Raw genomic sequence first — 23,335 nt, forward strand, 5'->3', positions numbered from 1 at the left:
ACTTCCCGCCTCATTGTTCCATCATTGTCTTCTGATTACTGTTATACTTGCGGGTGTCCAAATGTGTAAGGTTTTATGCCGGTTTGCGGGTAAAACCACTTGATCCAAGGGTGAATATATAAGGTTTTTATGGGTTAGGAGACTTAGTTATAGAGCTGAAGGACGGAACAAGATTGCCGCAATGTGGACTATATAGGAGACCAAACAAAACTTGACATGTTATAATTTTGCTGAAGGGACCAAATGTATATGGTTTTAGGGACTCTTTGATTCAAAGGAATCTTAAAGGATTCCGGTCGTTGGGATTTTTTTTTCCTATTTGGGTTGTTTGATTCGTACTATTCATTTCTACTAGTTTTCATAGGAAAAGTTCCATCCACTTCAGCCTAATGTGAGAAATCCTCTGCTTTTCTATTAATGTGCTTTATTTACAAATCGTGTGAATCAAAGAGGCGTCCTTACAAGCGTGGAGACCAAGTTCCAACAGCGAGGGGCCAACATCATTATTATTGTCATTATTATTCCTGGTAAACATATGTGGCTACAAGTATTTCACCCCCGTTTCCAACGAAAAGGCAGGTTCTCCCTCAGAAAAAATTATAATGAAAAGGCAGAGATTCTCCTTTTGCACGCATCTACGGCTGCGGTTCTTCTATGGCCCGAGGACCATATAGAACCCCATCGTCCATCGTCACACTCACTCGGTGGCCACGTAGCTCATCTCCACCAGCACCACCACGCACGCACTGCCCATGACACTGAAAATGAAGGCCGACGCGGCAGCCAACAGGAGATGATCCTCTACTCATGTCTCCATTCAGAAGAAGCTTTATGCATGCGAACTACTCATTCTGTCACTCTCACATAAACTCTGCGGCTCATGCTCTCTCCATCTCCATCTCCATCTCCATCCCCATCACACGCAAATGGATATAACCAGATCAAAGCAGAGAGCACCACGCACATCGACGCGTAAACAAATGCCGGGACGAAAGCGAGTCTGATCATCACTAGTAAGAAATGGTACACACGTGTCGTGGCTTTTCCACGCTCGCGATTCCACGGCCGAGAGCCTCCGGCAAATCACCATACCCATGAGTCATATACTCCTCATAATATAGTCTGTGACGCACGCCGGCCACGAGTGGATTCCTACACTACATAGTTTAAACGGCAGTGCCACATCGCTGATGCATGATGGCTACCCAATCGTCCGCTGGCTTGGTCGGCGGCGCCCGAGCTGAACCAAACCAAAGTATATGTGCTTTTAAAGGAAAGTTGGCTGGGGTAAGCTGGCCGGTCCGATCCTATCCGACGCCAACTCCGCCAGTATGATTATGAACGATCAATAATCGGAGCGGTCGCTGTTGAGCACGTCGTCGTCCCCTCGCGTAGGAGGGCACTTTGACGAGCAAAGAAAGAGGGAGGCCGGAGAAGGCAGGAACTGGCCGGTGGTGCCCAATAATTTGGGGCTCGGCTCCGTGGTGCTTCCATCATCGGATGGCACCCAACCACCGGAGAGGTGTCACCTTCCAGAGACCGGATAAAGCCCATCCTCGTCATGTGTTGTGTTGCGGCCCTTGTGGCTGGGTGGTGATGATCCTTGTTGTATAAATAGAGGGGCCTAGCTAGGCGAAATGGCATCCACTGCTGATCTGCGTAGCGTGTGCAGCTCCTGCTCTGTCTTCCACTCTTCCGTTCATCGTCTAGGTACATGTGCATGCCATTGCCAGGTTGCTTACTGGCCCGGTTCTTGTTTCTGCAATTCTGCTCTGTCTTTCTTGCTAGCTTGTTTGGTCACCGGCATGCTGATGCTAGCTCGATAATCTGGTTCGCTCCCGTTGTTTTATCTGCATCATTTCGCGAGTTCATAACCTCTGTCGGGGCAAGCTCTGTTCTTCGTTATGGTCATGCCTGTCTGGGCCTGATTGAACTGATACAAAGAAAAATACACCGACGGTTGCTACAACAGTTGTGAAGAAACTGGCATGCTCAAAAGAAAACACGATTTCCCTTTGCTAACGATTTTCTTTCGCCGCGGTTGCAGGCACTGTCCAGCCTGAGAAGATGGAGTCCTACGCCAACGGGGCCAAATTTGATTGCCTGCTGTTTGGTACGTCTACCTATAACTGACGGCTCTTCATTGCACTATATTTGGATCATGGAGTTCTCTGCCAGCACTTTGTTTCTGAGCTCTTCTTTGATTGTTTCTCGACGTGTTCAGACATGGATGACACCCTCTACCCACTGAGCTTAGGAATCAACTTAGCCTGCCGCAAGAACATCCAAGGTAGGTCGTACTACTAATAAACTTGCACCAATCCTCTGTTTTCATGCTACAGAATTCGTGTGCTCATATACTTGTAGTATCTACCAAATCGCAGACTACATGCTGAACAAGCTTCAGATCGAGGAGAGCCAGGTCCCCAAGATGTGCCTGGATCTGTACAGAGAATACGGAACCACAATGGCCGGTCTGAAAGTATGCCCCAATACACTTTGATCGCCATCTTTCTCCTTCCAGTTTCTATTAGCTTCGTATACACAGTCTTCACACTAGAGATTATGCTTCTAAATTGTTTCATAATCCTATTACTGTGCCAGCTTATGGGCTACGATTTCGACTATGATGAGTTCCACGCCAGCGTGCACGGTAAGTTGCCATACGAGAAGCTGAAGCCGGACCCTGTCCTGAGGAGCCTGCTGCTTTCGATGCCACAGAGGAAAATCGTAAGCTCATCATTCCCTGCATCAAAATCCTTCTGATATTTCTTGCTGCATCAGAAAGGGGTCGGCGACAGTTAATTGCTGCATCTGTTTTCCAGCACCGAAAAATTGCTGCGGCAGTGACAGTTTCTTGTCCCACCCACTGCAGATATTCACCAACTCTGACGAGGCTCACGCGGCGACCGTCCTGGAGAAGATGGGGCTGGAGGGATGCTTCGAGGGGATCATATGCTTCGAGACCCTGAACCAGAAGAACCCAGGCGACACGAGCGCCGGCGATGGCTCCGGCAAGAGGGTCCTGTGCAAGCCGTCCCTGGAGTCCATGGAAGCCGTGGTGGAGATCGCCAAGCTCGACCCCAAGAAGACAGTAAGCAGCACGCAGCTCAACCATGGATTCCCTCGTCGGCTCTCATCACCGCAGAACTGCAAAGCTGCGGCTGCAATGGCCGCCGCTCAGTTTACCAGCAGTAGCTGACGAAACTGCCTTTGGTGTGCAGGTGTTCTTCGACGACAGCCCGCGCAACATCGCCTCGGGGAAAGCGGCAGGCTTCCATACCGTCATCGTAAGCTCTCACACTCGCTGCATTAATCCCCACGCCATTGGAGTACCTGTCAGAAGCTGAGCGAACAAACGGTCTGAAACGATTGTGCAGGTTGGGAGCTCGGCGCTCGTGGCCGGGGCGGACGTGGCGCTGGAGAGCATCCACAACATCAGGGAGGCGCTGCCGGAGCTCTGGGAGGCGGGCGGCGACCACGCCGTCGACATCCGGTCCGCCGCCGTCGCGGAGACCACGGTGCTCGCGTGAGCCGCCGGCGCTGCCTGCCGGATGATTAATATGCTTCGTCCGCCTTGTCTATATTAACAGGGGAAAAGGGGGAAGCGAACGGCTGAATCGAGGGAAAACCCGTATATGATGTGGTGTACTCGACCATGATCCATGGTGATGACTGATGAATGCGTAGGCGTTGCATGTACAGGTGTGCTACTTGTGAACTGATATGATCGGAACACCGTAATAATAAGCACCGTAAATCCGTAAAGATTTGCTCATTCAGATGGAAGCACTGGAAAAATTGCACGTGCCATGTGATATTTCTCTTTTTGTGAAAAAGATTCAGATATATTATACAAGTTCATTTTGTTGTACGAAGTACCTCAAACATAACCGAAGTTATATTGTAGAGGTTCGTTGTTGAGCAGCGGAGGCGCTGCGAGCCGCAGCTTTGTTGTGGCGGCAACGAACAAACTGCAATGACTAATTTCTGGGTCCAAAAGGGTATCAAAGCGAATCAAATGGGCTGCTCATTGACTTTGCGCGTTACTTTTCAAAAAAAATGCAAATATGTTTTTAATAAAATATATTTCCATTTCTAAACATGAAAATGTTCATGTATCTACGGAAAATGCCATCACCTGCTTTATAGATAAAGTATCAACCAGCACAAAGGAACCATACAAACACACACCAATACCACTCGCATACCAACTATACAATAGAAGCTCACACCGGCGAACATGAAACTAAAAACATGAACAAAGCAAAGTTAAATGAAGCACTAAATCAAAGGAGCTCGCTTTATCCTAGCAATGAGCACATGCTTCCCGAAGCCTTCTATGGTTGGGGAAGGTCATTTAAAAACACTAGATCGGCCCATTTTTGTTGAAGAAAAAAAGTGTGCCACGGCATCACTGATCAATCAAGCCACCGCTCGCTTGGCACACTCCAATAGCTGAGCCCCGAAATGTAGGACGATGCCATTAGCTTGAAGAAGGGGTCCAAATGACGGCACTTGCAAGGAATACGTCGTCGTCATCTCCGCCTCACCATGGTCAAGCACGACATTTACCGGCACCCCACTAGCCAAACCTCGAGCCCCTCAATGGCAACCAACAATCACACCAATTTACCTTGGCTAAAGGAGACCACCGGCAGCCTGCTCGCACGAACTGATCCTGGCAACCCCCTGGTCCTACAGGGGAAAAAGAGGAGGCGAACGGCTGAATCCAGGAAAAAAACGTATGTGCAATGGTTTACTCGCCCATTATCCATGGCGATGACTGATGAATGCGTAGGTGTTGAACGTACAGGTGTACTACTTGTGTACTGATGTGATCGAAACACTGTAATAATAACCACCATAAATCCGTTGATGGAAGCAATGGAAAAATTGCACGTGCCATGTGATATTTTGTGTATCCTTTCTTTTCTTTTGAAAAAAGATCAAGTCTATTATAAAAATTCATTAAAATAGTACAAAATACCTCAAACATAATAGAAATTACACATATCCTTGTTATAGAGAAAAGGAACACTAGACAGGGACCTCGAATTGGTAAAGGTTCGTTGTTGCACAGAGGAGGTGCTACGAGCCGCAGCTTCGTAGTGGCTGCAACGAACAGATGGCGATGACTAATTTCTGCATCCGGAAGGGTATTAAAGCGGAATCAAGATGGCTGGTCATTGACGCTGCCTGTTAATTTATATTCCCTCCGTCCCATAATGTAAGCTTTTTTTTGACACTAGTATTTTCTGTAAATATGTCTCTAGACAAAATATATTTCTACTTATAAACATGATCTGAATATAAACATTCGTATAAGATGAAATGTTAATCTCACGTTTTTAAAAATATTTTACATGTGAAAAATAGAAATCAGTTCATATGTTTGAGAAAAAAATGTTCCTTCGTGTCTTTAAATAAATGTTCATGCATTTGACCAAACGAGTAAACGAGAAAAGAAACAACAACAGGAAAAGTAACGACGATCCCTGTTGGGCCACTCCATAAAAGTAACCACTATGCCCCCTGCTGTTGTTGTTGGGCTCGAATGGCCCGTGAAAGCCTAATAGATAGATAGATCTCGGGAGTTTCTCTCTCTCAAAAAAAAAAGATAGATAGATCTCGGGAGGGAATATTCCCTTATCTTGCGCTCTTTGTAGTAGTACCCCTCACGCATCCCTCCTCCAGCCCTGATAAAACGGGATCGCATTTTCTCTCGGAAAAATAAACTCCACACAGATCGGAAACCTCACCGCACGCCACAGCCTTCCCCGCCCGCCCCATCCGCCACCGTCGCCATGGGCAGAGGCCGAGGAGGCCGCAACCGCAAGCCCCGCAACTCCGCCACCTTCCGCCTCTGCCCGCGCCCCGGCGCCGCCGACCCCTCCGACCGCGTCCTCGTCCGCGTCGACGGCAACCAGTACCACGTCCCCGGCCTCGACGACGACGACGACGCCTGCTACTTCGAGGGCGCCTTAGGGGACGACGGCGCCGAGCCCTCGTCCTCCCCATCTGGGGCCGCCCTCCCCGACCACGTCCGCCGCGCGATCCTCGAGCTCGGCCTCCCCGACGACGGCTACAACTACCTCGCCCACATCCGCGAGATCCGCCCCTCATACTCCTCCACCGGGGGCGGGGGCTCGTCCGCCGTGTTCCTCCCCACCCGCCGCGCCGCGCGCTGCGGCCTCCCGCTGAGCATCAAGGTCCTCCGATCTGTTTTTTTCCACTAGAGCATGCCGCGTAATTTCATCCTTAGCCTTCCAGGTGTCTAATCCTGGTACTGTTCTGTGCAGGCATACGACGCGCGTGGTGTTGATGTTGGTCTGGACAATGTCGCCGCAACGGGAGCGCTGATTCCAGTGGAGGAGGCTATCGACCCGGATATCACCGACCTGCTTGAGGAGAGCGAGGTGCCACCGGGGACCTCGGAGGATGAGAATGAGGATGAGGAGAGCGAGGTGCCACCGGGGATCGTGGAAGATGACAATGAGGAGAGTGAGGGGCCATCGGAGACCTCGGAGAATGAGGATTCAGAGCTGGAGGACGATTTTGTTATCATTGCAAATCAGCCTGAGCAGGAAGACCAGATGGATCTGGAGGATGATTTTGTTATCCTTGCAAACCAGCCTGACGGCGAAGAGCAGATGGACATGATGGGCGGTAGGTTGGCGCGAGGCAGTTTCGCAGCTGCCTTATGGGCATGTTAAACTGGTGAGCTTGCTGCACCTAGCATTGTGTTTCTGGAAGGTGATCAATAATGTTGTAGTTCCTGCTATTAGCTGCAATTATACTAACTGACATCAGATATTACCATTTGTGCTTCCTGCCCTGAACATCAATATTGATGAACTGGGTGAGGTGAGGAACAGCTGTTAACACTACTAGGAGTTATGTTAGGAGCCTTTCATGAGGAAGTTCACTAAAGAGTTTTGGCAAAGACTAATCAGACTATCTCATCAAGTTTATGGCTCAAATGGCCATGGTAAATAAGGGTTGGAGCGTGAAGATGTTCGGATAGAGTAGTCGCTGGTTGATTTGTAGGTTGAGGAGTAAATGGATGAAAGCATGTAGCGAGTGGGCTGATTGTAAGCAACAAATTACGGGCAGCTTATGCCAGACGTTTAACCCAACTAGTAATTGTGTACGCGAAATGCACGTTAACATGAGGCAAAGATGTTAATTGTATTGCACATTAATATTAGGCAAAATATACTTAAATTGCATGTTAATAGGTGCTAGGCTATAATTACTTTATTAATGCTGATGTTTATACTATTAAGCATGATATTAATTAGTTGTGCTAAACACCATAGCGACGTAGACTGTTGGATAATTGCGGTTGAATGGGTGAGATTTTGTTGGATCTCCACAACTAGCTCTTTTTATATTGGTATATAGATATTTGCACATGAGCTTCCTTTTTTTTATAATGTTCTGCTGTGGCTTAAACAAACATCCTTCCAAGTTTCCAATCAACATCATGAACAATTCATGCACTTCACTATTACCCTTTTGGGCTTCAAAGTCTTATTTTTGTTTTGTAAACTATTGATGACCTGTAGACACAAATTTCTGCATCTTTGATACTGTTTCCCCACTGCCCTTTCAAGTAGCATACACTGTCTTATTTTCTCCCTGTTTGTTAACCAAAACGTCATGTTTCAAGCTGACTTATTTTCCACTCTCCAAATGACAGCTTGCTTTGGGAAAGAATGATGCGGTGAAGATGGCCGTGATAACCAAGGCTCAGAAAGCTTTTAGGGGTCCGTCCTTGTCGGCGCACCTTGTGTGCTGATTATTTATCTTATATATATTGTGTTGATAGTGAACTGTTTGTCATAGCAATTCGATTGTCAGTAGGAATAATATTGAACATTTGTGCCAAATGTTGCACGCACTAAGTTAGGTTTCCTTAGTAGATAAAAGTTATGGGTGATGTACGATATTCATCTTCTACTGTACCGCTCTCCCAAGATTATGTTTCAAAACTCGTAATTCAGGATGTACAAAGTTATCGTTGTCTCATTGTGCTATGCTTGAAGAGTTTTCAGTTTGTGTTGGTGCATGAATGCTCTTACTGTTGAATATTGAAGATACTTGCCACCTTGAAGAGCGAAAAGAATCCAAGGCCCTGTGACGAGAACAACGGTGTAGTTTCAGATGAGTGGTTCTTTTGAAAATCTCAATTGGCACTTTGGATTGATCAAATACTGACACTGATGTGAACAGCGAATTCTTTGACAACGAACGCCCCCTCCCTCCCTCTCGCTCTCCCTCATTTTGTCATCGCAAAGTTAAACATTGCCCCTCCCCCGAGCTGGTGACCCAGGAGGAACCCTAGCCGCTAGCACTACCAGCCCTTCCCATCGGCCCTTTGAGGTGGGGCTCAATGCCCTTAGAGCATTACTAATAGAATCCTCAAACCCTCACTAGCGTTTTAAGGGTTCAAAAATAATCTTTTTGTGCACTTTTACGGGTTGAAAAACAGGGGCAAAGATTAGAACCCTCAAACCCAACCCTTATAACGGAATATTTCCCATGAACGACGTTGTCGTTGCGCGCGGGAGGTCGACGGGGCGGCCGCCAGCGACGGGGGCGACTAGCAGCGGCGGGCGTGGGCGCGGGAGTTGGGAGGATTTTTCTCTCCCGCGCGAGGATAACCGCCAAATGAGGGTTGGGGTAGGTTTTTCTCCCCAACCCTTACTTTTGAGGATTGGGAGAGGGTTTGAGGGTTGGACCTTTAAAAAAATTTGAGGGTTTGAGGGTTAAGGGGTTCTAGTCTACGGCTTTTTTTCGACGAAAACTGTAAAAAAGCAGTTATTTTTAGGGGTTTGAGGGCTTTACTAGACTTGCTCTTAGTTTGCACGGCAGGGTGACTTCCTGCTCCCCGCGGGTGGACTCTTTGCCGTGTAGGGGCGGGGTGGCAGCCCCACTTCCTGCTCTCATGGTGCTCGATGATTTACTTGGTGGTGTGCCAGTGGTGAGTTGCCAACTGGCTCACTGGTTCTTCCGGCCGACGATGAGGATGGTGGTGGCTTCTGTTTGTTCATGGCCGATGCCTTCGTGGGAGGTGTAGTGTTGGGCAGTGCTCCGAGTAAAAGCTTATCAGGCTCCCGTCGCACGACGACGTCGGCGTCTGTGGACGTCGTTTCATGGTTGGGGGAGGCTACACGATAGGGCAACTTTTGGCGACTCCATGTCAGCGCTCCTAGTGGGTAGATGCTCCGGCGTCAGCCCGTCCCGGGTTGCGGCGGACTTCATGGGCTTCGGCAGAACGTCCTCTCGGCGTGCAGGGGCGAAGTGGCACCCCCCCCCCCCCCTTGCTCTTATGGTGTTCGGTGATTTACTTGATTGTGTGGCAGTGGTGGATTGCCAGATCTGATCTGGCACGCTGGTTCTTTCGGGCGGCGACGAGGATGGTGTTGGCTTCTGCTTGGTCATGGCACAATGGCTTCATGGGATGTGTGCGGGGCAAGCGGAGGTGCGGTGCGTGGGGATGTGGTGCTGGACGTTGCTCCGAGCGAAAGCTTGTCGGGCTCCTGCAGGCTGACCGCGTTGGTGTCAATGGACGTCAGTTCGCCTCCTTAGAGGCGCCGCCGTGGAGTCCACCCATGCACACCCTCGGATTCATCTCTTCGGGTGAAAGCCTAAGGTCTGGTTCGGTCGAACTACGGCGACGGCATCGTCGTTTCGCTCTTTGGGGTGTCGCTTTGAAGAGCATTGGATCCCATATGCACACTCCATGTGTTGGACGCTCATGGCATTGTGGGCGACCGGTGTCCGTCCGGTGATGTGATGTTTTGCGTGGCTTCTTGTGTGGCGACGATGGCGGCTTCGGGCGGAGTTGGGTTGCACGTGCATTTTGGTAGTCGGTCTCATCCGGCGTGTCCGAGGGGTCGACGTGCCTCACTTTGTGTTCATGGAGTCCGAGCTACTAAGGCGGGGCCATTGCGGCAACAAGGACGCGAAACAGGTGGGCGGTTCCAGCGTTGGCCTAGCGCTTTTCCCCTGCAATGCTCGTCGACAAAGTCAGAGTTGCCTAGTTACCGGCGCATGGGGTTGGCATCAACAGACGCAGGCCTCAGCGCCCGTTTGCGGTGAGGGCTACATCGGTGGTCGTTGATGGCAGAGTCGGAGTTGCCCTCGCGGAGGTGTGATGACGATGACACCGGATTGCTACCTTGAAGACACTTTTCTCCTCGATGGCGTGTGTGTCCTTTTGTGGGTTGTCAGGTCGCCCTGAATGCTTTTTTTGTGGGACGGTTTTGGCAGGTTCTTCGTTAATTAAGTTGACGACTCTTTTCTTCTTAAGAAATCCTGCCATTTCGGAAAAAAGAACATCGTCGGTATCTCGTTCCAACCACGAACTCTATTGGGCCTGTTTGGATCCATGGTTTAGAGTTAGTTTGGACTCAACTAACCCAAAAAAAAATCCAAATTGGAGGGTTAGTTTAGGTTAGATGTATCTAACCCATCCAAAAATAACTAACTCACCCAAAAGGTGCTTATTTGGGTTAGTTCTTCTCGGGGCCACTAAAAAAAATACTTTTTATCTCACTCTCCCCGCAGATCCCTTGAAGCTTCTCGTCCTCTCCCTCCCCCCTCTCGCACCGCCCGTGAAGGCGCCTCACCGTATTCGCGCTCCATCTAACCCTGCCATCCAAACGCCTCTTTGATTAGAGTTAGTTCAGGGTTAGAATCTAACTTTAATCTCTAACTGAGTTAAAGTATCCAAACAGGGCCATTGTTCCTATGTTCTGAGTGCATGAGATGGATGCAATGTCACATGTACTTGCTGATGATTAGTACTTAGTGGTAGTACTTTTCTACAGTGTTGAGGTAAAGGTGCTGTCACTTTTTACCTAGCGGCAATCATTCGGTTAAGGTTCATGTTCTGCATTTGGATGACATCCAATAATGTCCTCATCATCTGGTGAAGATGACTAGATGAGATGGCACTGTTCCGGGGACACATCTATTGCCATGATTTTCTCCGCTTTATAATGTGTCGGTACTGCTGCTTTGTCATCCATCGCATGAGCTTTGGATGGTACAAAATCACACAAGTCACCGGCTCCATCTTCAGAAATTGTGGGGCTCTGGCTTTCAGATCTAGTTAGGCTACACTTGGTTAGAGAGCCCTCGTACCCACACAGATTTAGGAGTTCTTCAACAGTGGTGCGCAGGTAATGGCAAAGTACTGAATGTACAAAAAACAAAAGAAGATTATTTTCTGCCATTTCAGTGCTACGTGCATGTCCGATCGGTAAAACCGGCGTGGATCTAACGAGCTCGAGTTCGCGGAGAGTTTTTACAACCATGGAGCGAAGTTTACCATATGAGGGCAAGCAGACGTGAGCTGAGAACAGTAAAAGCGTGGTGTTCTAGGGGGGGCAGAAGGATGTGGAATGAATTGACACAGCAGCCAGTGGGTGACATAGTTTTCCTCTTTACACAATCACGTATATCATCATTACCCCAGAAGGACCAATGGAACTATACACTGAGATTTCCTCCAATGGAAAAGCACACCTTTCATACAACCAACCAACCAACCCTCGGCCTACTTTTACCTTTTGATGAAGAAGGCGAGCACAACTTTTCACTAACTGGATCCGCATCATTACATCCTACGGCACGCAACAGGGACCCTCTCGTGGTCATCAAGTCCAGGAACCCTAAATATTCATCAACAAGTTTAGCAATGTCAGGCATAACGACGACCAATGGCAGACACAACGATGCATTTCTTCATACCCCAGGAGAAAAATGGAGGAAGAGGATGGGAGGGGGGTCTTACATGCTCTACGACGAACAGCACCACCTCCCGCTGCTGTTCGTGTCGCTGGGGGCGTCGCTCTGCAGCACCACGGCTTTCCCGTTGCTTAGCGACTGCAGCTCGCTTTTCTTCTGCTCTTGAGATTGGAACACCTTCCTGCTTAGTATGCTGTAGATCTCCTTGACCACGGTTTGGAAAGCTGCTGTGACGTTCGACGAGTCCATCGCTGAGGTTTCCATGAAGAAGAGGCCCTGCGCCTCAGCCAGGGCTTTGCCTTCCGCGGTGCTCACCTCCCGCGCATGCTTGAGGTCGGTCTTGTTGCCAATCAGAATTGTGACGACGTTCATGTCCGAATGAGCTGTTTGGAGGTTAAAAGGAATCAAACAAAGATGATAAAGCTAACAACAAATCAAACCAGACTGTAACCAATCTATGTTGCTAGGGGCATGCAATAGCAAGACAACCAACTAGCTCAAGACATGAGCTACCTATGTCTACGTTTTGACCTGCTCTAACTGTGTTTAGTTTTGCTTTGGTTCTCTTCTCTTTTGTTTTGGTTTTGGTTTGGCACTTGGCCATTTGTGCTTTGCACCTTGTTGGTGCCTGCTTCTTAATGCATAGCAGTTACTACGTACATAGGGCTTTGCACCTTGTAACATACATTATGATACTAGTTCGAGAAAGGAAAACAAGGTAAGTGTTGGCTCTCACCGTGCAGTTCATTAAGCCATCGGCCGACACTGTCAAATGTCTGGCGCCTGGTAATATCATAAACCAGAAGAGCTCCAACGGCTCCTCTGTAGTAGGCAGATGTGACTGCTCTGAAACGTTCTTGTCCTGCTGTGTCCCATATCTGAGCTTTAATTTCCTTTCCATCCATCACCAATTTCTGGGTCTGGAATTCCACTCCTATTGTGGATTTCGAATTTGGAAAGAACTCATTCCTAGCAAATCTGGCTAGCAAATTTGATTTGCCGACAGAAGAGTCACCAAGCAGAACAATTTTGAATAGATAATCCTGGCTTTGCTGCTCATCTCCACCATAAGCCATTCTGCGATAACTCTATAGAAGCAGCGACCTTTCTAGTGCTTCCCAAGATCACAGTAACCCTGTCAAGTTTACACAATTATATACTGAATTAATATCATAATAAGATGGGTACATAATCAACACAAACGAGTTAAGTCACAGTAAAGGATGAAAAAATATCAATAGTGTTATGTAAGGACTAAAATTCATTGATAAAGCAAATAGTGCTGCAGCTGAGTATACATGATAAGAAACTGGTTTGCTTAAGTCACAATAAAGGACGAAAAAATACTACTCCCGATCCATATTACTTGTCGCTCACTTAGTACAACTTTAAGTCATTGATACAAGAAATAGTTCTATACCTGATTATACATGATAAGAAACTGCTGTCCTGTTCTGCTTCCCTATGCAGAATGACTTGAATCAGTTAAAAACTAAATGATCAGTCGATCACTGTGCAAACCTAAGCTTCATTGCTAAGTCACTGCTTCTATAGAGTTCATATCTTGCACATTATTTCCCTATGCAGAATGACCCTTTTCTTCCTTTCTCCCTAGTTCACATTCCCTCCCCCCTTCACACGCAAAGCCACACATACTGACCATTATCTCTCTTATTTCCAAGATATGAACACAAAGGATGCCATAGGCATATTCCTCCACTGTTTCATTAGTTAAATGACCACCACATCCTTCACTAACATATGCTTTACGGAACATACGGAGTACATGCTAAGATGAAACTTAGATTAGCTACAAACAAAACTGGTCCTGGAGAGACAAAACTTGTACCCAACGCAACAGCCAATGAGTTAGTATAGAGTTCCCAAGGCGTGACTTGGTTTGCTTTGAGAAAAAACCTCCCATTAACAAAGGCATTTTAGTTCTACTGTGACAGGATTTCATTTCTATTTCATCTATAGTCTGTTGATGCCATCGTACTTTGGAACATTTTTTCCTGCCAATAGTTGCCTTGATAATACCAGGTGTAACAGAAAGCGTTGTGATAAGTCAATTTCCGGTACTGGTAGCGTCAAAGCTGGGCATTGCACTGTTTCTGTTTTTTGAAGGGTCCGAGGACCAGAAAGCACGCTACTATTATTAGGCAAAACCAACGGGCCTGAGGCTTGACAAAACAAACAAACAGGGGCGCTGTGAGATCAGCTCATCAGGCATCAGCCGAAATGGCGAGCAGCTGGAAGGTCTGGCAAACAAATTTCCACAGAGACGATCCGTGACGACGTCGTGCTACAACCACCAGGGCTTTCGCCATATGACAAATTACGCGCATGAGACGGAACGGATCAGCAATGGTGTCCTGCCCCCGCCGTGCTCTCCAATTTGTGGGCAGAGAGAGGTCGCCTCGGAGCAGGGGCGGGCGGGCGGGCGGATCTAGACGGCGTGGCGGGCGCGCACCGGCGCACCCGGCCTAGCGGGAGGGGCCGGCTGATTTCGCGACGAAGAGAAGGGACGCTGCTGTACGGATGCAACCTAGCTGCTCGTACCTCGAGGGGAGGGCGGGGACCCAATGGCGGGCGACGGGGCGGAGCAGGACGTCCCGGCGGGGCGGGGAAGGGACGGCGACGGCGGCGGCGTCCCCGGGGCGGCGGCGGCGACGCCGAGGCACGGCACGGCGGCAGGTGTGGGCAGTAGATCCGCGGGAGTTTGGAAGGGGGGAAGGTGAGGAGGACTCGGGAGCGAGGGGGAGGTGGATGGGGAGGGGAGAGGGAGGAAAAAGAAGCGCCCCCGGGCTGATTTGCAGCTGGCCGTAAATTAATTCGCCGACAGTGCGGTTTCGTGGCCGTCTGATTCGGCGCGTCACGGGGCGCGCGCGTGGACGGCGGTGGACTCACCGGAGAGGGAGAAAATTTTATAGAGGGTGCCGTGGAGATCGTTTTGACCGTGGATGGCTGGAGAACGGTGCTTTCGACTCAAAATGACCTTTCTTTTTCATTTCATTTTCCCTCCATTCCTTTATATAAGGTGTATTTGTTTTTTCAAAAGTCAAACAAGTGTGTGTTTGACAGAGTTTTTAGAAAGAAAAAAATATCGATACTCGCAATATGCAATTTATATCATTTGATCCATCATGAAAAGTAGTTTCATATTTTATCTACTATTAGGTATTGCAGATGTTTTTATTTTATTCTATAATCTTGATCAAACTTTCAGATGGTTGACTTGCACGAAAATCAATACACCTTGTATTCTGGAACGGATGGATATTTTATTAACGATGGGAGATTTTATTAACTTGGCCTCTACACCCAAGTAATTTAATTTTTTTTTACAAAAGCACCCATGTAACATTTTTTATTGTTATTTATGTGTAAAAAAATTATGCTTCAAGCACACACAAAAAATCAAATCACCCTTGTTTTTCTGGTTGACATGGCGATGACCAAGCTTAAAATGGTTGACTAACTTAGATCATGAAAGCTTAAAATGAAAAGTGTTGCTTTGTTTATAACACGGAGCGGAAAACCATTTCCAGGTAATGGACATTACATAGAATAAAACATGCAAGCCTATATGTTGGATCAGATATTACAATATTTTTGGTGTGCGCTTTTTGCGACCATTCAGAGCTATAACGAACAGAACAAGAGATTTTTCATGGTCAACTTCACCGGCAATCTTCGCTGGAGATCTAGTTACTAACTCCAGTGTGTCAAAGTAATGGAATCGCTCTCCTTGCATGTCGACATAAAAAGGTCCGCCAACAACCCTATATCTACTCTCTTTTTTTGGCTAAACACAACAACCTTATGTCTACTTGGTGTAGAACTTTTACTACTTGTTAGACTGTCACTAAGGACATCGTTGCTATGTTTCTCTAGACCATCTCAACCCAACCTTGCACTACGGAAGCTTTTACCGTGCAGGGGGCTCATTGTAGTTTGACATATTTACGCCATTTCACATTTATCGTCATTCTTCTATGGTGTGTCTGTTTCGAGTTCCTGAAATAAGATTTTAAATAAAAATCTAAGGTAACAATTAACATGATGTATGTCGTGATTTGGTTTATCCACGTCGTTATAAAATATAAACACCACATGTGTGTGATCCACCCGCACCGTTGTAAAATAAACACTGCACAACACAACCTTCTCTAATAACTTTCATTCCATCAACATGACTGATATTTTGGGCAGCGGGACAACATCAATTGAAAGTATCGGTAGCTCACCTGGAAGAGGATTTGTGGCACGCACGTGCGGGGGCATTGAGTCCCTCGCGCGTGCTCTTTCTTTGGCCTTTCGATTTTCAAACTTTCATAACTTTTAAATAAAAAGGTTCAGATTAAGTTTTGTTTTCATATTCGTGTTTCTCATGACGAGGGCTTTCAAATAAGACTCATTTTGAATACATTTCGTAAAACCTAGTACAAAATTGAAAGCTTTCATGATTAAAACTTAAAATTTACAGTAGCCTCGTGCAGGGGATTCAACTACTTCATGAATCACGAGGGCGATCGAGCGGCCGAGCAAAGAATTGGTAGATGCGTGCCCCTGCGAATTTCCGTGGCTCACTTTGATGTTCCATCGGGTTGGGAAGCAAGCGGAGCATTCCCATTTTCATCCTCCATCGTTGAGATAAGAGCTCGTCCTGTTGGTTTGTTGCGGCCCGGCAAACGGGCAGCAGCGCGATACGACGGCCGTGCAAAAGCGTTTGCACCAACAAATGATGGACCATAAAACACCCTCACCCCGCCACCCGTTGTCTGTCCCAAGCTGAACAGCAACGTCGTGCTAGCGCCTAGCAGTGAGTACTACTACACTAAGTAGTACTCCATCCATTCCATAATATAGTGCTTCCTCTATCTACATGCTTTAATTTTGACCGTAAATTTAATTATCAAGACCGATTGCGGCGGGAGCAAAAATTATATCAGTAAATTCGTATTCGAAAGAAGTTTTTAATTATATAATTTTTTCTCCCGCCGCAGTTGGTCTTGTTGGTTAAATTTATAATCAAAGTTGGACCTCGGAAAACGCGGACACACTATATTTTGAAATAAAGGGAATAGTAGAAAGTACATTAGTAATTGCCGTAAAAAAAGAAAGTAGAGTAGTACTTGCAGACGGTAGGCAAGCGAGTAAATTACAGCCTGAGTTGCAGTGGTTTTTCTTTTTCTTTTTGCAGGTAATTGCAGTAGTAGTATTTATGACAGTGGGAAATATCTGATACTCCCACCGCTAGGGTGCTCCTGGTGCTCCAAACTCGGCAGCACATTTTAAGAAGTTCGAAAAATTCTGAAAAAAAATCCAGCACATTGATACAACATCAATGTATATCGTTAAAAAAACCAAATCAAAATTTAAAACATTGCTCGAGATACAAAAAATGATGAAATGGACATCGGTGTGTGGCCTAATCTAAAGCCCAACTTATGTTGTGTATTATTTACTGCCGAATTTGTCATTTATGTTTCTCAAGCTATGTTTCGAATTTTGATTTCATATTTTTTGACAACCACATACTTTGATGTTGTGTCAATGTGCTGGATTCTTTTCAGAATTTTTCAAACATTTTAAAATATGCTACCGAGTTTTGGAGTATCGGAAGCATCCTGGGGTTGAAAGTACCTGATATTTCCCCTTTATGACAGGCCACCTGCATCCATGTACAAAATCATTGAACCTCATGCCACATTCATATGGCACGTAGTACTACGCAGGAATCTTTGTGATATGGGGGAGTACTATCACGTTACAAACGGAACGGACTAGCCTAGTCGAAGCAACACTGCTACACCAGTACTAAGTAGTACTATATCACATTACTGTATGAGTCGACCTTGCAAAAAAAAAAACATTAGAGCAACTCTAACGAGGCGACCCGTTCCGTCCGCCCACGTCCGTTCAGGTCGCCGCGGGCAAAAGCTCCGGCCCAACGCGTCGACCCATCCTCAAAACCCGTTTGCATTCCGTCTGCGCGGACCCATTTCCGACCAAATTTGCGTCTGAAATGCGTCGGTGCGGACGCGCCGCGCGTCCCCTCAATATTCGCCGCAGTTCCACTTGTCGGCCGCCCAACCATCACCCACGTCTTATTAAATGTCAGCACCGACCTAGGGGCCCGCCTGACAGTGCATGGAAGGTCTGCGTGCTCGTCCTTTTTAATGAAAGCGTGCGGTGGGGCCGGTCTCATCAACTTTCAACACCCGTCAACATCTGGCCACGCGATGCTTCCGGTCGACGACCATGAACCTAGCAAGCCCAAACCACCATGGGGTTTTTCAATGGCAAGGGGAGGGGGAAGCTGCCCGCCGATGTGAGCTCTTCTCGCGGCTCGCAGGGGCGAGCTCCTCTGTCGCCGCCTGCTAGACGTGGCCTGCCACCGGAGCAGCAACGTCTGTACATACCAGTCCACCAGGCGCGGTGGCACTGGCAGTACCGTCGGCCAGTGCAGTATCCGGATGTCAACCTGCCTCACGGTTGGCATCTGGATCCGCAGCGGATCCCTATTCCGACAGTGCCACACACGATGCGGGCGCACGCCGAGGAGGTTCGTCGGCGTTGTGTGGCCCTCACTCCGGAGCAGCGGCAGATATGTGCCTACACGCCAGACTCTCCCAACTGGGAGCGCTGGTTCGCACTAGAGCACGGGGAGGAGCACTGCCGGGGTGTCCACGTTGACCATGACGTTCCTCCGCCGCCGCCTGAGGTTCTGCCGCATGAGGAAGACGAAGAGGCGGCATACCAAGCTGCCCTCGAGCTAGCCTTGCAGCACGCGCTGGAGGCGAGCATGATCGAGGAGGAGGCCCAATGGGATGGGATGGAGCGCGCCCTCGCCTTGTCGGCGGCACTCCTTCCACACCCCGCTCTTCGTCCCGCCTCCGCCCCGGCCTCCACCCACTTGTCCGGAGGAGTCCTACACATGGATTGGCGAGCCCCGCAAGTGGGTGAGCGCGCCTCCGGTCCACTATGCCGCGAAGCCGAAGGAGGAGGCAGCCGACCTTGAACATTGGAAGGCGCACTGGCTTGTCGAGGAAGAGGCCGACCAGAGATGGTAGATGCTTTGCCGGAGGAAGCTGCCCTGGCAGCGTACCAAGCGGCGTTCGGGTGGGCTGGCCCGGCTCTCGTCTTCATTGATCTCACCGACGGCGACGGCGACGTCAAGGGCAAGGGTAAGGCGAAGGACGTCTAGGGCAGCGTGCGGGCGCAAACCTTTTTATGTCTTAATTAATGTTTAGTTAGGTTTCAATGGATTTGGCCGGCGATTGACCGGTCATTAATGTTTAATTATGTTTATTTCTTTGACGTGTTTTTTTATGCGGGTAAATCTGGGTCCGTCTTTTGTTCGACGCTTAAGTTGATCCATATGAAAATGCGGACGCACACATCCGGCTGATCGATTTAAACGGACGAAAAACGAATAAAACATATGTCCTATTGGATCGGGCGCGTTGGAGTTGCTCTTACTGTCTGTTTAGAGGAGCATTTCATGAGACGAGTCGATTATTACTGCCGCGCCGGTGCCGGTGCCGGTGCCAATTCCCCGACGTGGCTGGCGGCCGCGGGAGCAAGCAAGCAAAGCGATCGGACGCGACGCGAGGATACAGATAGACCACAGGAGAACGCAAAGGCGGGCAGCTGCGGCCGTACGTACGCAGGAAGCAAAGTACCTAGGATTGGTTCCTGTCCCTGCGCACGGCAGCGCTACGACTAGGACAGCACAGCACGCTACACATGGTCCACTCAGCCCAGCCCCATCAATTCCTTCCTTGCCATGCCCGTTTTCTCCCTCTTTCTCTTTCCCCTTTTTCCTTTCTCGCCTTGGAACAAGATCTTCATGACTGAGGCATGCACCCAAAACACCATCGACCTGCAGCGGAAACGAATTTCGGCAGCTGGTTTTGCAGTCTGTTTGCGTAGCCTTTCTTCGTTGTCTCACCTCTCTCTCACGGAACGAATTTCAGTACTCTCTTTTCCCCGGACCGGAACGTGCCTGTCGCTCTGGTCCATTTTTCCTCGTTGGGAATCGACACCCGAACTGAAAAAGAAAAAGGAAAAAGGTTGAAAGAAAATACACCCCAGCGGCGGCTTGTAAAATGCTTCTTTTGACGGCTCTACGTTTTTACATCCACGGCTGCTTGTGGTGGCTAGCTGTGCTTGCCTACGCTGCTGCGCACATGGACTGCACAGTGGGCTGCTAGATCGTGGGCGTGCCCGTGGTTGTAGCAGCAGCAGCCCGGCCGGAGTAGACGGAAGCGGCAAGGCACAGTGCGGGGCTCTGGACTGGAGTGCGCAGCATGCAACCTCCCACGTGTTGCGTCCGCGTCAGTCACTGACACCCCCCTGCCGGCCTGCCCCGATTGCCGCTGCACACCGGCTGCGCAGATCCATCCATCCATCAGTGGTAGTAGTACTAGGACGCATCGTCGTGCCATCCTATCACGCACCGGGCCGGGCGCAGGCCACGTCAGTGTGTTCTTCGCCTCTGCTTTGCTTTCGTCCTCGCGGCAGCCAGCCCTGCAGGGGCCCATGCAGCCCGTTTTCCTCTTTTCCGCGACGGAACGTCTGCTCGGGCGGGGCGACGATCGACGATGATGCTTGATGCCCCGAGCGGAGCCCCTCGGCAATCCGCCGTTTGCTACAGGGCACGGCAATCGTGACGATTCGCGGTCGCGGAACGGAGATTTGACGGCGACGGTTTGGACGTTTGGCCACAATAGTTGCACACTACCTACACCGGACGCTAGGGATTGCCAGAGCATCTACAGTCACACACCCCAACCCCCCTCAAACGTCTAGACGGACAGTTCAATCAGTGACAGATAAAAATGTACGACTTAGACGAGCATCTTAAATGGGTCTCAAACGCCATGACTGAGCGACACCCCTCGTATCCAGTTTAAATTGGACCGACGAATGGGTCGCACCGAAAAACACTTCGAAACCCGGCGGCCCGAAAACCATCTCCTCCATTGAACCAATGACGCAGCGGCGACGGGCCATGTAGTGCCATAGCCCGGCTATTTAAGCCGTCCGCCGGCACCGAAACCCTACCCGTCCGCATTTCCTCCCTTCCGCCAGTCGCGCCGCCAATTTCCACTTGCTATCCGCCACCACTAGTAGTCATGTCACCACGTCGCCGGGTAAGGAACTACGCATATCTAACGCCGGAGTGCAGGCTGCAGCTCCTTGAGCACATCGGGGCAAGGCGCGAAGCCCGGATAGCCACAGGGCTACCACCGGACACGATGGATCCGGAGGATGACTTGGAGGAGAAGGGGGAAGGAGGTGGAGGAGGACGCAGAGCTGGAAGAGGGGCATAAGGAGGATGAGGAGGACATGGGGGCATGAATCTACAAGCAAAGCAGTAGGCGATCCTCGCTTCGGTCGGAATCGGCGGCGGAGGCCAACCACCGTCGTTTGCAGGAGGTGGAGCGGAGCGCGAGACGCAGACGTCGACGAGATGCTCGCATATGTGGATGAGGAGGAGGAGTCGGAGCCCTCTACGCGCCCATCTACCACTAGTAGAGAAAGTGCTAACCACAACTTTCATTGGTGGCGCGGCATTTTACCACGTCAGCACTATTTTTTTCAAATAGTTCTGGCGTAGGTCAAATTCGTACGCCAGCTTTACAAGCATAGTGCTGGCGTTGCTTATTTTGTAAACGCCACAAATCTATTGGCTCGTATACACTCATCGTTTGGAAACCACTGGTGACGTTGGTTTTCTTTGCACGTCATAGTTTATTTTATTAGTGCTGGCATTCTCTTTCTTTGCACGCCATAGTATATAATTATATTATGCTTTTTTATCATTATTATTTTGACAATTTTAATCATTTTAGGAATTTTATTTTTTACCACCAGTTCAAATTTTGAGTCTTTTATTTTGTCAAGTCTTTCATTAATTTTAGTCTTTTTTTATTTGGCATGTGATCAGTTATGGCGTTGTCATTTTATCCAACCCTAGAAAAACCGGATCCGGCTTGCCTGCTCCCTTCCCATGCTTCCATCCGTGCTCCCACTTCATCCTACGGTTCTTTTTTTTTCTTTTTTCTTTCTAATCTAATCATCTTCCCCTGATTTTAAAAGGGTGGGGCCGTACCTTATTTTGTTCCAATCAAATCAAGCCACGTACGCGGGAGCACGGATGGGCACATGCCGGGGGAGCAGGCAAGTCTCGTCCAGAAAAACCTAGTAAAATACCTAAGTCCACTACTCGCTCTCATTTCACACCCCACCCGGCCCGCTCGTAGACACAACTCCCGTTGGACCAAAGCCGCCGCCCCCGTCGCAGTCACCATCGCCGCCTCGTTGCCGTCCCTCGCCGGCACCAAGATTAGATCCACTTCTCCATTAGCGCAGACACCCCAATCGGCCGGAAATTATAATGACAATCGTCCGATTGCTATTGTGTCTCCCCTCCGTTGGCGGATCTGAGCTAGTTTAGTAGAAATTTTATAGAATGTGTTATGTATATTCTTCAAAGTTATCATTTTAGTTTTCTTTACACATTTATGTATAGGTTGACTAGTATATGTAAATCAAATAACTTTGCATACAGAAGTTATTCTTATATATGATAGTATGTGTATATATAGAAGTTAGTTTGCCATATCTTATTTATCAAAATAGATTCATAATTTTATCTATTCTACTTAATTAACAAAATCATGTCTTTCCAACACAGGCACTATTCACTATAAAAGTATCTGATTTTGTTTTGATACAACTCACGGCAAGTATTTGTTAATGAAACTTTACAAATCATATCTTTCCAACACATGAACTATTTTACATTGCATATTATCTTGATCGTGTATATACGCGATGTGTTTGTAGGTCATGTCCAATTCTGAAGGCAACAACGAGTCGGTGTGCGATATGGACATGGCCAAAAATGAATTCTTAAACACTTTTGAGTATGTCATCAAGAGCGTGCAAGGGGAAAATGAGGGAGATTAAAGAGCTACGCAAGGATGCTGTTCGGCTCGTTCAAGAGACTAATCAGCTTAGGAACGAGAGGGATAAGCTCGTCGAGGATCGGGATAAACTGAAGGAGGATAGGAGACGCCTCAGGGGTGAGAGGATTGACCAGAAGATGAACATAGATCATTTCAGAAGAGAAGGAGAGGCGGATAGAAAGAAGTTGATCCAGCTGGGCATACTCCTTGTTGAAGATTAGTTCTTAAGTAGCTAGCTAGCTCATCTTATTAGTTGATGATGATCGAGTAACTAGAGTACTTGAGTGAACTTTTATGAAGTTTAATATCAACTTGTTGAGTTTATGAGCCTCTTTATGTAATGATTATCTATTAAGTGAGTACCTAGTGTTGATGATTATATTGTGTTCAGTAGTATATATTAAGTAAGTAGCTACTGTTGATGAGTAATTTTTTTATTACCAAAAAAACCATTTGCTGGCGTTGGACGAGCAGGCATGCCAGAGTTATGATGAACTTAGTGCTCGCGCTAGACTGGTGATATGCCAACACGATGTAGGATACTGCTGATAAAGGAAATATGCCCTAGAGGCAATAATAAAGTTGTT

The 23,335-nt window shown here is 48.2% G+C and overlaps 3 protein-coding genes across 4 annotated transcripts; 2 read left to right on the plus strand and 1 right to left on the minus strand.

The window, feature by feature from the left end:
* The first annotated feature begins 1,555 nt into the window (after positions 1–1,555).
* On the plus strand, positions 1,556–3,782 carry LOC125541187 (Haloacid dehalogenase-like hydrolase (HAD) superfamily protein). 2 transcript variants are annotated; one of them, XM_048704652.2, is made up of 8 exons: positions 1,556–1,710; positions 2,048–2,113; positions 2,225–2,290; positions 2,385–2,482; positions 2,605–2,730; positions 2,876–3,094; positions 3,225–3,290; positions 3,381–3,782. In XM_048704652.2, the coding sequence occupies exons 1-8, from the start codon at positions 1,638–1,640 to the stop codon at positions 3,531–3,533; spliced, it is 867 nt and encodes a 288-aa protein (XP_048560609.1). In that variant the 5' UTR covers positions 1,556–1,637; the 3' UTR covers positions 3,534–3,782. The 2 variants fall into 2 exon arrangements, with proteins under 2 accessions (XP_048560609.1, XP_048560610.1); XM_048704653.2 differs by having other exon boundaries at positions 1,646–1,733.
* Positions 3,783–5,694: 1,912 nt separating this feature from the next.
* On the plus strand, positions 5,695–8,034 carry LOC125536112 (uncharacterized). Its single transcript, XM_048699249.1, has 3 exons — positions 5,695–6,212; positions 6,303–6,720; positions 7,706–8,034. The coding sequence occupies exons 1-2, from the start codon at positions 5,808–5,810 to the stop codon at positions 6,714–6,716; spliced, it is 819 nt and encodes a 272-aa protein (XP_048555206.1). The 5' UTR covers positions 5,695–5,807; the 3' UTR covers positions 6,717–6,720; positions 7,706–8,034.
* Positions 8,035–11,391: 3,357 nt separating this feature from the next.
* Positions 11,392–14,567, minus strand: RABA5A (RAB GTPase homolog A5A). The gene is made up of 4 exons (XM_048699250.2): positions 14,326–14,567; positions 12,500–12,898; positions 11,810–12,146; positions 11,392–11,687 (listed from the first exon to the last, which is right to left on the minus strand). Exons 2-3 carry the CDS (start codon positions 12,837–12,839, stop codon positions 11,815–11,817), a joined length of 672 nt encoding a protein of 223 aa, XP_048555207.1. The 5' UTR covers positions 12,840–12,898; positions 14,326–14,567; the 3' UTR covers positions 11,392–11,687; positions 11,810–11,814.
* Positions 14,568–23,335: the final 8,768 nt, after the last annotated feature.

This window comes from Triticum urartu, chromosome 2A (assembly GCF_056163025.1).
Source record: "Triticum urartu cultivar PI428250 chromosome 2A, HENAU_Tu73, whole genome shotgun sequence".
In the NCBI taxonomy this organism is placed as follows: domain Eukaryota; kingdom Viridiplantae; phylum Streptophyta; class Magnoliopsida; order Poales; family Poaceae; genus Triticum; species Triticum urartu.